This window comes from Schistocerca nitens, chromosome 7, assembly GCF_023898315.1.
Source record: "Schistocerca nitens isolate TAMUIC-IGC-003100 chromosome 7, iqSchNite1.1, whole genome shotgun sequence".
In the NCBI taxonomy this organism is placed as follows: Eukaryota; Metazoa; Arthropoda; class Insecta; order Orthoptera; family Acrididae; genus Schistocerca; species Schistocerca nitens.
Window position 1 is genome coordinate 117,546,442 of NC_064620.1, and position 13,406 is coordinate 117,559,847.

The 13,406-nt window shown below is 40.7% G+C and overlaps 1 protein-coding gene across 2 annotated transcripts in view; it reads right to left on the bottom strand.

Moving 5' to 3' along the window:
* Window positions 1-13,406, bottom strand: part of LOC126194674 (etoposide-induced protein 2.4) — a 50,437-nt gene that overhangs the window by 36,587 nt on the left and 444 nt on the right. For both annotated transcript variants that reach the window (XM_049932873.1, XM_049932874.1), the window contains exons 2-4: window positions 13,151-13,335; window positions 12,807-13,062; window positions 1,235-1,354 (exon numbers count right to left, since the gene is read on the bottom strand). In XM_049932873.1, the coding sequence (XP_049788830.1) occupies window positions 1,235-1,354; window positions 12,807-13,062; window positions 13,151-13,335 (561 nt within the window). The remainder of the gene's footprint in view (window positions 1-1,234; window positions 1,355-12,806; window positions 13,063-13,150; window positions 13,336-13,406) is intronic.

The window sequence follows — 13,406 nt, forward strand, 5'->3', positions numbered from 1 at the left end:
ACTTTGAGCGAGGGCGTATAGTGGGCATGCGGGAGGCCGGGTGGACGTACCGCCGAATTGCTCAACACGTGGGGCGTGAGGTCTCCACAGTACATCGATGTTGTCGCCAGTGGTCGGCGGAAGGTGCACGTGCCCGTCGACCTGGGACCGGACCGCAGCGACGCACGGATGCACGCCAAGACCGTAGGATCCTACGCAGTGCCGTAGGGGACCGCACCGCCACTTCCCAGCAAATTAGGGACACTGTTGCTCCTGGGGTATCGGCGAGGACCATTCGCAACCGTCTCCATGAAGCTGGGCTACGGTCCCGCACACCGTTAGGCCGTCTTCCACTCACGCCTCAACATCGTGCAGCCCGCCTCCAGTGGTGTCGCGACAGGCGTGAATGGAGGGACGAATGGAGACGTGTCGTCTTCAGCGATGAGAGTCGCTTCTGCCGTGGTGCCAATGATGGTCGTATGCGTGTTTGGCGCCGTGCAGGTGAGCGCCACAATCAGGACTGCATACGACCGAGGCACACAGGGCCAACACCCGGCATCATGGTGTGGGGAGCGATCTCCTACACTGGCCGTACACCACTGGTGATCGTCGAGGGGACACTGAATAGTGCACGGTACATCCAAACCGTCATCGAACCCATCGTTCTACCATTCCTAGACCGGCAAGGGAACTTGCTGTTCCAACAGGACAATGCACGTCCGCATGTATCCCGTGCCACCCAACGTGCTCTAGAAGGTGTAAGTCAACTACCCTGGCCAGCAAGATCTCCGGATCTGTCCCCCATTGAGCATGTTTGGGACTGGATGAAGCGTCGTCTCACGCGGTCTGCACGTCCAGCACGAACGCTGGTCCAACTGAGGCGCCAGGTGGAAATGGCATGGCAAGCCGTTCCACAGGACTACATCCAGCATCTCTACGATCGTCTCCATGGGAGAATAGCAGCCTGCATTGCTGCGAAAGGTGGATATACAGTGTACTAGTGCCGACATTGTGCATGCTCTGTTGCCTGTGTCTATGTGCCTGTGGTTCTGTCAGTGTGATCATGTGATGTATCTGACCCCAGGAATGTGTCAATAAAGTTTCCCCTTCCTGGGACAATGAATTCACGGTGTTCTTATTTCAATTTCCAGGAGTGTATATCACAACAAAAGGAAATAACAGAAAATCATATTAACATCAAATTATTTCTTATGATAATCATAACATATTCACTTGAAGGCAAATCAAATCTTACCTGAACAAGGAACAATGCCTGTACTAATATGCTGAATAATAGGTCTGCAATCAATTTGCTGACACTACTCAACATTTGTGGACGACCTCTGGTATGTCTGTACGCAGAATCTGCAATATCCTTAAGGAAAAAAAATGTTACATAATATGTGACTGTCTAAATGATTCAGAAACACACATTTCTGCACAGTATTTAAGATACAGAGCACAGAAATATCAAAATTATTGTCCATTATTTAATTTAGCTTCCATTAGACTCTCCATGATAGTGAAAAATTCAGAACTGAAACAGATGTCAGGCAAGGACATTCTGTATCACCAAAATTATCTCAGAAATCCTACAGAAAGTTTTCAGGTGTTTAAAGTGAGAAAATTACGGGAAATTTGGACCATATCTGAACTAACTACATTTTGTGTATGACATTCTACTGTTTGTCTACAGTGTAGATAGTTCAACAACTGGGTGAAAGTAAACAAAAGAGTGAAAATTGCCTGGAGTTATTTTGGTAAACTAAATAATGTTTTCAAAACCAAGCTTCTGATATGACTTCTTCAAAGGAAGGCTTACATTAGGGTGCATTGCCAGTTTTGTAATATAGCAGTGAGACCTGGACTTTTAATGCAAACATTATTCAAAAACTGACTACTGAGATTTTAGGTATTACTAGGAGGGACAGGAAAACAAATAAACGCTATGATGGAACAGATTGAAGCAGAAGACAGTTATGATTGAAACGAGGGTGAGAAATGTACCTTGGAAAATGAATGTTAGATGGACCATGGAAGTTCCTTACTGGGTGCAAGGAAAGAAGGAAAGATAGAGGCAATGACCTCGTGATAAGTAGGTAGAAGACAGCAGAGAAAATCTGTAGAAGCAACATGGATGAGTATATCTGAAGATCTTAATACTAAGAAAAGTCTACAGCAATGGATATCAAATGGTGGCCACTGCTGTTGAAGATATTAAATCTTCAACAGCAGCAGCCACTTTTTGATATCCATTGCTGTAGACTTTTCTTAGTATTAAGATCTTCAGACATGTAAGTCTGTACTGATTATTAACTCGGCTTGAGACGGAAGTCCCGAGTCCACACACTGAGAATTATTTTCTTATTCTCAGCTAAGTTATTTGCTGTAATCACTGCGAGTAGCATTAAAATAGTTTGCAAGACTGAGATTCGATCACAGCATTTTATCAGCAGCATGCTACCAAATAGGTGTGCATCACTTGAGCAAATCTCACAGACTGTCTCAAAGTGACGACTTGTCCAGGTCCAACACATAGTTTTAACTTTTTTAACTTGTTACAAACTATCATCACAGCTACACTTTACTTAGAGTAAAACCATTAGTTCTCATTAACTTTCATGAGCCAAATCACTCACCCCCCCCCCCCCCCAAGGTGTTATAGTCAGGCCACTACAAAATGTCCCTGACACTTTATGCACATGGACTGCATTGTGCGTGGAGTGGACACATTAGCAATTCGTAAATGTAACCATAGTGATGGTGCCAGGTTTTCTACCCCTATCACTCAAGATGTGGTGTCATGCTCTCTTAGTGGCTGCAAAGCATCTGTCATGTGTTCATCAATTGTTGTGGACCATGTGTTACTGATTCATTTCATGTTAACAGTGCAATGTAAAGTGTCATTTTTTCGAACGTATGTCAATTAACTCTTCCTCTAACTGTAGGAAAGTAGGCGAGGGTGCTACCTTAAAGAGCGAATCTCATAATCCTTGTACCTAATGCATGACATTATTTTGAGTAAGACAGGGGTAATGCAGGACTCTTATACCATTGTCGTAAGTCACTGAACTATGCTCCACCAAAAATTGGTATGACTTCTGTGAAGAAAATAATTAGGGAGAAGTGTGCTGGACATCAACAAGAGTCAACTGCTGCTCTTTCAACTACACGGAAGAGCAGAGTGCATGCCGCTAAAATAACAGAGCTGTATACATTCAGTGACATTTTTATTAATATTACATGTGGAAAAAGTATCCAATGTGGAAGGCGCTGCTTCTCTCGCTATGAGACAGTGAGTTGTTTTTCAGAGGGGAAAAAAAAAAAAAAAACAGTCTTTCTGTTGTACTGAAGAAGATAGGGTTTTGATGGAAAAATTTTACTGGAGCAAGAGTTTCTGTTTGAACAAGAGGATAATGTTGCCTGAACATGACTTTTCTTTTAGGGTAGTATCGAAGTGTGTACCTAATGAAATCATTAGGTTGGAAGAAATGTGGGTGAATGTTGGTCATTCCAGACTGAGTGTGTGGACTGGTCACACAGCACAAGGGACAATGAAAGCTCCAGTCAGTTCATTATTTTACATGCCGGAAAAAATGGTGGGTTTGTACCAAATATTTACGTCAGTAAAACTTGGCACTACCACAAGGAGATTACGGCAACGAATGTTAAAAAATGGTTTGTAAACACTTTGCTTCTGAACACAGGTAAGAACTCCACACAACATTGGACAATGTACCATATCACTTTAATCAGTTACACAAGTCCCATATATGCAACAGCAGGAAGAACGACATAGTGGACTGGCTAGAGAAGAACGGCATAGATTCATTTGGGGCTGGGGGGGTAAACATAACTGTTGGAAATTGTGAAAGAGTACACACGATGTAATACCATTTATGATATTGACAACATCGTCAAGCGTCTTACACCTGTCCCCATATCACTGCCACTTCAAGGTAACAGAACTCATGTGGGCTCAGGTGAAGTTATATGTTGTGGACAGAAGTAAAAGTCTTTAATTTAAAAGAAGTTGATTTCTTAGTGCGTGAGGCATTGGACAGTATTACTTCCACAAAATGGACCAATATTTCAAAACATATGTGGCACATCTTTGAAGAGGCACAGTAACAAGGAGCTGAACTCAAAGAAGGCATGAAAAATGATTAGAGGAGATAGCAGCAGCAGTGCCAGCAGCAATGGTGAAGATAGTGACAGTGATGTAGGAGATGTGAATAATGACAACACTCTCTTTGAAGCCTGTGGAGTCTACCCTCTTCTCAAAAATGTTGTTAACACATTGCATTCGGTTCATGTAGATTTACGTGTTTCCGCATCCAACTATTGTAGATGGATCACATAAATTTACATTTTTTATCCTGTGCGCATTTTCTGAGACCTGCTGCTCATGCCAACAACTATTTCAATTTAACAAAAGGTTACATATAAATTGGAAGGTTCAGTGCAGTGAACAACACTGTGAACTTATTTTAATCTTTCGTCTAACAGCCAACAATCAGTACCACAAAATTGTAAGTACTGTAGTTGTTTCCTTGTGTGGTATGGCACGAAAAAAGTTGACAGAAAGCAAGATTCTTGCTGAACTATTTGCAAATAATTGCTCTGATGTTCCAAGTGATTCAGATGATGTTACTGAGAGTAGTAGTGGAAGTAAAGAAGAAGAAAACAACATGGCTATCATCAACTAGAGTGAGATAATTATGAACTATTTAGATGATGAAGCTTCTGACAGTGAAAGTTGGCTGAAGAAGGGCAAGATGTTATTTTAGAAACATTTAGACAAATTCCAGGAGTAAAAGTCCTTCCCACTGAGATCACTAGCATTATAAGCACTGTGGAATTATTTTTAGGGGATTAATTGTTTGATCAGACATCGACACAATCAAATTCACAGTGCAAAAAAACAAAAACTATTACAAAGAATCTCTGAAGTCTCCTAAATTTACAAATATTACTGCTGTCGAACTGAAAAAATGTCTGGGCATGATTATCTTGATAGTGCAAATAAAAAAAGATTTTTAAAGGACTGTTGGTCGACAGATCCTCTAAAAGAGAGACTGATGATTGGCAAGCTAATGAGCAGAAATCAATTTGAGCAGATATCAAAATTGTGGCATTTCAAGGACAATTCCTTCTAAAGCAGTCAGAAAAACAGACTTTACAAAATCAAACCTGTGATAAAGTACCTCCTAGATAACTTTCAGACAATATACAAAGCAGAACAGGAGCTTTCTCTTGATGAAGCAATGATACCATGGAGAGGGTGGCTTCGTTTCAGACAGATAATCCTGGAAAACTTATCTGATATGATTTGCTTGTTCCTATGGTTTGCAAAAGTATAAGAGGACATATCTCCAATCTAGAAATATATACTACGGAAGGAAAAATAGCTGCAAGACACTATTCTCTCTGTACTTTCACCGCACTTTACAATGTGGCACCATATTTATCAAGACAATTGTCACAATATTACAGCTATTGCCAAAGCACTTCTAGAAAGGAAAGCAAGAGTTTGTGATATAATATGAATCAATAGAGGTCTCCCTCTCAGAGTCTACACAAAGAAGTGTGTGTGTGTGTGTGTGTGTGTGTGGTTCTTCTGGGAATTTTTCTATTTCCAAGTCAAGACAAGAGGATGATAAAGCAACTCTGCTATCTGACCCCTGTGGCACTTTGCCTCTAGTTAGAGTAGGGCGACGTATCTTGTTCGTTTTGAGAGTGCAACTTGGTTGGTTCCTCCTGTCCAGTGAAGTCAGGGAAAGCTGAAGTGTGTCCAGTTGCACCAATGTGGAGCCCTCTGCTGGTGTTTTAGGTTTAGGAGCCAAGGTAGCTGATGGTCTCTGCCTCAAACAAGTGGGCAGACTAATTGTTGTTGTTGTTGTTGTTGTGGTCTTCAGTCCTGAGACTGGTTTGATGCAGCTCTCCATGCTACTCTATCCTGTGCAAGCTTCTTCATCTCCCAGTACCTACTGCAACCTACATCCTTCTGAATCTGCTTAGTGTATTGATCTCTTGGTCTCCCTCTACGATTTTTACCCTCCACGCTGCCCTCCAATGCTAAATTTGTGATCCCTTGATGCCTCAAAACATGTCCTACCAACCGATCCCTTCTTCTAGTCAAGTTGTGCCACAAACTTCTCTTCTCTCCAATCCTATTCAATACCTCCTCATTAGTTACGTGATCTACCCACCTTATCTTCAGCATTCTTCTGTAGCACCACATTTCGAAAGCTTCTATTCTCTTCTTGTCCAAACTAGTTATCGTCCATGTCTCACTTCCATACATGGCTACACTCCATACAAATACTTTCAGAAACGACTTCCTGACACCTAAATCTATACTCGATGTTAACATATTTCTCTTCTTGAGAAACGCTTTCCTTGCCATTGCCAGTCTACATTTTATATCCTCTCTACTTCGACCATCATCGGTTATTTTACTCCCTAAATAGCAAAACTCCTTTACTACTTTAAGTGTCTCATTTCCTAATCTAATTCCCTCAGCATCACCCGACTTAATTTGACTACATTCCATTATCCTCGTTTTGCTTTTGTTGATGTTCATCTTATATCCTCCTTTCAAGACACTGTCCATTCCGTTCAACTGCTCTTCCAAGTCCTTTGCTGTCTCTGACAGAATTACAATGTCATCGGCGAACCTCAAAGTTTTTACTTCTTCTCCATGAATTTTAATACCTACTCCGAATTTTTCTTTTGTTTCCTTTACTGCTTGCTCAATATACAGATTGAATAACATCGGGGACAGGCTACAACCCTGTCTCACTCCTTTCCCAACCACTGCTTCCCTTTCATGCCCCTCGACTCTTATAACTGCCATCTGGTTTCTGTACAAATTGTAAATAGCCTTTCGCTCCCTGTATTTTACCCCTGCCACCTTCAGAATTTGAAAGAGAGTATTCCAGTCAACATTGTCAAAAGCTTTCTCTAAGTCTACAAATGCTAGAAACGTAGGTTTGCCTTTTCTTAATCTTTCTTCCAAGATAAGTCGTAGGGTCAGTATTGCCTCACGTGTTCCAACATTCCTACGGAATCCAAACTGATCTTCCCCGAGGTCAGCTTCTACCAGTTTTTCCATTCGTCTGTAAAGAATTCGCGTTAGTATTTTGCAGCTGTGACTTATTAAACTGATAGTTCGGTAATTTTCACATTTGTCAACACCTGCTTTCTTTGGGATTGGAATTATTATATTCTTCTTGAAGTCTGAGGGTATTTCGCCTGTCTCATACATCGTGCTCACCAGATGGTAGAGTTTTGTCATGACTGGCTCTCCCGAGGCCATCAGTAGTTCTAGTGGAATGTTGTCTACTCCCGGGGCCTTGTTTCGACTCAGGTCTTTCAGTGCTCTGTCAAACTCTTCACGCAGTATCTTATCTCCCATTTCGTCTTCATCTACATCCTCTTCCATTTCCATAATATTGTCCTCAAGTACATCTCCCTTGTATAAACCCTCTATATACTCCTTCCACCTTTCTACCTTCCCTTCTTTGCTTAGAACTGGGTTTCCATCTGAGCTCTTGATATTCATACAAGTGGTTCTCTTCTCTCCAAAGGTCTCTTTAATTTTCCTGTAGGCAGTATCTATCTTACCCCTAGTGAGACAAGCCTCTACATCCTTACATTTGTCCTCTAGCCATCCCTGCTTAGCCATTTTGCACTTCCTGTCGATCTCATTTTTGAGACGTTTGTATTCCTTTTTGCCTGCTTCATTTACTGCATTTTTATATTTTCTCCTTTCATCAATTAAATTCAATATTTATTCTGTTACCCAAGGATTTCTATTAGCCCTCGTCTTTTTACCTACTTGATCGTCTGCTGCCTTCACCACTTCATCCCTCAGAGCTACCCATTCTTCTTCTACTGTATTTCTTTCCCCCATTCCTGTCAATTGTTCCCTTATGCTCTCCCTGAAACTCTCTACAACCTCTGGTTCTTTCAGTTTATCCAGGTCCCATCTCCTTAAATTCCCACCTTTTTGCAGTTTCTTCAGTTTCAATCTGCAGTTCATAACCAATAGATTGTGGTCAGAATCCACATCTGCCCCAGGAAATGTCTTACAGTTTAAAACCTGGTTCCTAAATCTCTGTCTTACCATTATATAATCTATCTGAAACCTGTCAGTATCTCCTGGCTTCTTCCATGTATACAGCCTCCTTTCATGATTCTTGAACCAAGTGTTAGCTATGATTAAGTTATGCTCTGTGCAAAATTCTACAAGGCGGCTTCCTCTTTCATTCCTTCCCCCCAATCCATATTCACCTACTATGTTTCCTTCTCTCCCTTTTCCTACTGACGAATTCCAGTCACCCATGACTATTAAATTTTCGTCTCCCTTCACTACCTGAATAATTTCTTTTATCTCGTCATACATTTCATCAATTTCTTCATCATCTGCAGAGCTAGTTGGCATATAAACTTGTACTACTGTAGTAGGCATGGGCTTTGTGTCTATCTTGGCCACAATAATGCGTTCACTATGCTGTTTGAAGTAGCTAACCCGCACTCCTATTTTTTTATTCATTATTAAACCCACTCCTGCATTACCCCTATTTGATTTTGTATTTATAACCCTATAATCACCTGACCAAAAGTCTTGTTCCTCCTGCCACCGAACTTCACTAATTCCCACTATATCTAACTTTAACCTATCCATTTCCCTTTTTAAATTTTCTAACCTACCTGCCCGATTAAGTGATCTGACATTCCACGCTCCGATCCGTAGAACGCCAGTTTTCTTTCTCCTGATAACGACGTCCTCTTGATTAGTCCCCGCCCGGAGATCCGAATGGGGGACTATTTTACCTCCGGAATATTTTACCCAAGAGGACGCCATCATCATTTAATCATACAGTAGAGCTGCATGTCCTCGGGAAAAATTACGGCTGTAGTTTCCCCTTGCTTTCAGCCGTTCGCAGTACCAGCACAGCAAGGCCGTTTTGGTTAATGTTACAAGGCCAGATCAGTCAATCATCCAGACTGTTGCCCCTGCAACTACTGAAAAGGCTGCTGCCCCTCTTCAGGAACCACATGTTTGTCTGGCCTCTCAACAGATACCCCTCCGTTGTGGTTGCACCTACGGTACGGCCATCTGTATCGCTGAGGCACGCAAGCCTCCCCACCAACGGCAAGGTCCATGGTTCATGGGGGGGAGACTAATTGTATGGCTTGGAAAAAAGAGGACGGAAGGCATATTGCACTGTTGTTTCTGTTTGTACTGTTGTTTCTGTTAGAGATATGTGAACAAAGTATTTTTCCAATGTGTATAGTTATGCATAGACTACATTGTGCTGGGAGCATTAGACCTCTGTGAAATAGTATTCTATGGTTATTGATTGGCAACGAGATCTTGTGCATAGCCCACATGTAAAATGTGGTCATGTGTTAATAAAAGTAACTGTTAATATAAATACAACACAGATACCGCAAATACAGTGACTTGTAGGTTGTGAGAATCATTTAACTTGGAAACCTGTCATTGAGGTGTATTTGCCTTTGGATCACCTGTGGGATGTCGTAAATGGTACACTGAAATCTACAGAATCAAGTTTTTCTGCTAAGGATCAGAAGGCGAAATCAAAACTAATCCTATTGATAGGTCCAGTAAATTACATTCACACAGAAAATGCTACGTCTGCATAGGAGGTATGGGACAAACTTAAAAACGCATTTGAAGATTGAGGTTCAACCAGAAAAGTAGGATAACTTTGTGAGCTGATAACTACAAGATTGAACAAGTGCAAAAACATGGATGAATAAGCGAATAAAATAATGTCATTCTCAAATTGTCTGAAGAATACTGTTTGGTTGGTTTGGGGGAGGGAACCAAACAGCATGGTCATCGGTCCCATCGGATTGGGGACGGATGGGGAAGGAAATCACCCATGCCCTTTCGAAGGAACTATCCCAGAATTTGCCTGAAGCCATTTTGGAAATCACAGAAAACCTAAATCAGGATGAGCGGACATGGTTTTGAACCGCGGTCCTCCCAAATGCGAGTCCAGTGTGCTATCCACTATGCCACCTCACTCGGTGGGAAAATTGGTTTAGAAATTGCAGAAGAATGGATTGGCATTTTATTGTTATCTGGACTACCAGAGACATATTCACCTATGATTATGGGTTTGGAAAGTTTGGGACTACCCATTACAGTGAAGAATGTGAAGGTAACGATTCTACAGGACATGAAAAATGAACCCGATTCTTATGATCCAAAGAAAAAACAGCATCAGGTTTATACTGTAAATACAAGAAAAAAGCCAATAAAATGTTTCAGAGGCCAGAAGACATGTTAATTCTAGTATTCCTGAGAAGAAAACTACCCATAAATGTAAGGCACTTTCTGCTTTTTATTCTTTTAGTGCAGCAAGTGAGGATCATGCAAAATGGTTTCTAGATTATGTGCATATCATTAAAGCTCCATCAGTTTTGTATGATGTTCACTCAATGCCTGACATTGGAATTTCCACAGTCGATGGGCCTAAAGTGTGGCCTCGCAGGAAAAGTTGATCTTAATTTACTAGTGAATGGGGAAAAACAAACTGTACTGCCCATGATGTACATTATGTGAAGAAAATTGGAACTAATATCCTGTCAGTAAGTGTAATAGGCCTTGTAAAGAAGGGTAACAAAGTTATCTTCGATACAGAAGGAGCCAAGATAATCGACTCTTGTGGTGGCATTGTAGCTACTACAACTATTTCAGAGGTATTTACAAATTAAATACAGTTCAGGATATTGCTGAAGCTGGAAATCAACCTGTTTATGCTGCAAAGATTTCTTGTGGTTTATGAGACTTGGACATTTGAAAATAAAAAAGTATGGCCTTATTGAAGATTATGGCAACAGGGATGGAAAATTATAGAACAAATAACGTGAAGTGTGTCTGCAAGGGAAGCTGGCCAGCCTGCCATTTAAATCAAGTCAAAGAAGATCTACAGAAGTCCTACAACTCATTCACACATATTTCTGTGGACCTATGGAGAATAAATCCATAGGAGGTAGCTACTATTTTGTGGCATACATAGATGATTTTTCTTCATACAGTCATGTTTACTTTATAAGTACCAATGATCAACTGAGTGATTATTTGCTGATTATTCCAAAACTGTTGAAAGACAAAAGGGGAAGAGAATTAAAATTATTAAATCAGACAATGGGTCAGAATATGTAAACAGTTAGTTTAAGGAACAGTTGAATGAAATGAGTACCAGGCTTGAGACTACCATTTGCTATAGGCCCTCTCAGAATGGTGTTGAAGAACGTGCCGAAAGAACCAGCGTAGAGAAGGCAAGAAGTGTGCTGAGTGATGCTGACTGAGCTACCTAACAGTTTCTGAGCAGAGGCAGTGTCAACTGTGATGTATTTAATTACCATATTACCTATCAAAGTGGTGAGAAACACGAATCTTAAGAAGTATGGACTGGGAAAATACTGGACCTAAGGCACTTGAAAGTCTTTGTATGTCATGGCATGGTTCAGATTCCAAAACCATTAAGTAGTAGGCCTAAATGCAAAATCTCAAAAATATATTTCTACTGGCCACTGTGAGGATTCAGATTTTGAGTGGTGGGGACAAGGAGGAGGCTGGGGCGGGGAGGGAGAAGGATAGCAGATTAGAGATGGGGGACGGTAAAGTGCTGGTAGCATATAGGGACGAGTATATAATAAACAGTAGAGATGCACTATTTTTGGAGAATTCTAAACAAAATGTTATAATTGAATTTTATATTGTTTGTTTTAGGATGATGCAGTGTTTCTTTATTGTTGCATATTTAGCTTGTCCCCAACCTAAGCCTCCAATTTTCCGTGGTTGTCCCGTTTGTTACATTTCATTTTTGGAGTGAGACATTACTGTCATTTTTATTTTTGTTTGCATTTGTTGGCATGTGTATGTAGGGATGTCATGATTGCCATATTGTATACGCTGGAACTAACCATTTCCACCATACTGGTGATGTCACGGGTCAAAGCAAACGGGTGGAATGTGAAGCTTCTGTAATGCCAGTATTTTTGATATGATAGCTCTTGGCTTCTACACTTGCAAAAAAGGCTGTAGAATTTGTATAGGAATTATGCCCGATGCCAAACAGCACGTGATTCATTTTTCTTGCACTCAACCATGTTGCAGCAAATAGTGTGCTATTTTCAGAGGGTTTGTAACTCATTTGCCTGTCTTACAGAAATTATTTTGTGTCATTTAGAACTCTTCATAATTTTTGCTATTTCTTTTTATCTGTATATGTAACTGCTGTATTTTGAAACAAAATAAATAATTACAAGAGTGTCAAAAGTGGAGTATCGGATACCCCCTTCCCAAAACCGAAAATCTTGTTGTGGTAGCAAACTGGCTGCTTGCAAAAGCCTAATGTTCACATCCATGCCATACCTTTACCAATAACTGGTTTTGATTGTAATAACCATCATACCAAGATTACACACCACACGAGGGCTAGTGTTCAGAGAAGCTTAGGAACCCATCACCAAAACTTGTTTCTGCCAGTAGAACGAAACTTACACACGATTTGGTCTGTTTTTGTTTTTTTATTTATTTTTATAGGCCTATGAAGTACAATCACTGACATTCCAATAGGCTGCCAAAATTTCTTCCCTCTTTTTCCCAATCCTCTGCTGGACTAGTAGTAAATATGGATATATATTTGAGAGTATGATTCTAAGCTGTTAAACTTACTGTTACATACTGGAGGGCATACTGATGAGAATTCATTTCATTTCTAATACATGAATTACTAATGGCACATAAAATTGTACAAATATTTTATGATGCTCACCTGAAACCACAAGCTATTTACAATCTTGCTTAGCAAGAAAAGAGGCAACACCCACATGGTGCTGAATGTCCAAGTGAGTATTGGATGTATCCATGACCAGACAGTATTTTCTGTATCTGGTGAATGGCCGAAGAGTATGGACAAGAAGAATCTCAAAAAAGGCAGCACCCCACATTCAAAAAGAAATATACTGAATAAAAACACAACACCATTTAGTGCACAACACTGTAGTGCCCGAGATAACACGGAAACTGTCCTGGAAATTAGAATGTTTTAGAAAGCAAACATAATAGTATTTGACTGCCAACAGTGTTGCATGTGGATAAATTAAATACAGTGCTTACTCTGGCTCTTTGGAAGACAATTTCGATGTTTCATCTTTCCTATACGAATCCTTTCTCCTGGGTGTAGCGTCCTTCTTGGGTGTACTCTGAGATGCCTTTTCTTTTATCTGCTTATCCAGAATAAATATTCCTACAGTGCCTTTTATGCTATCTATACACCCGCGGAAAACAGCGTACATTATGCCCTAAAAGAAGATGCGTCGTTAGAATAGTGCCACTCAACACTGCAAAGTAATTTCTTGCAATCCAAGGCAAC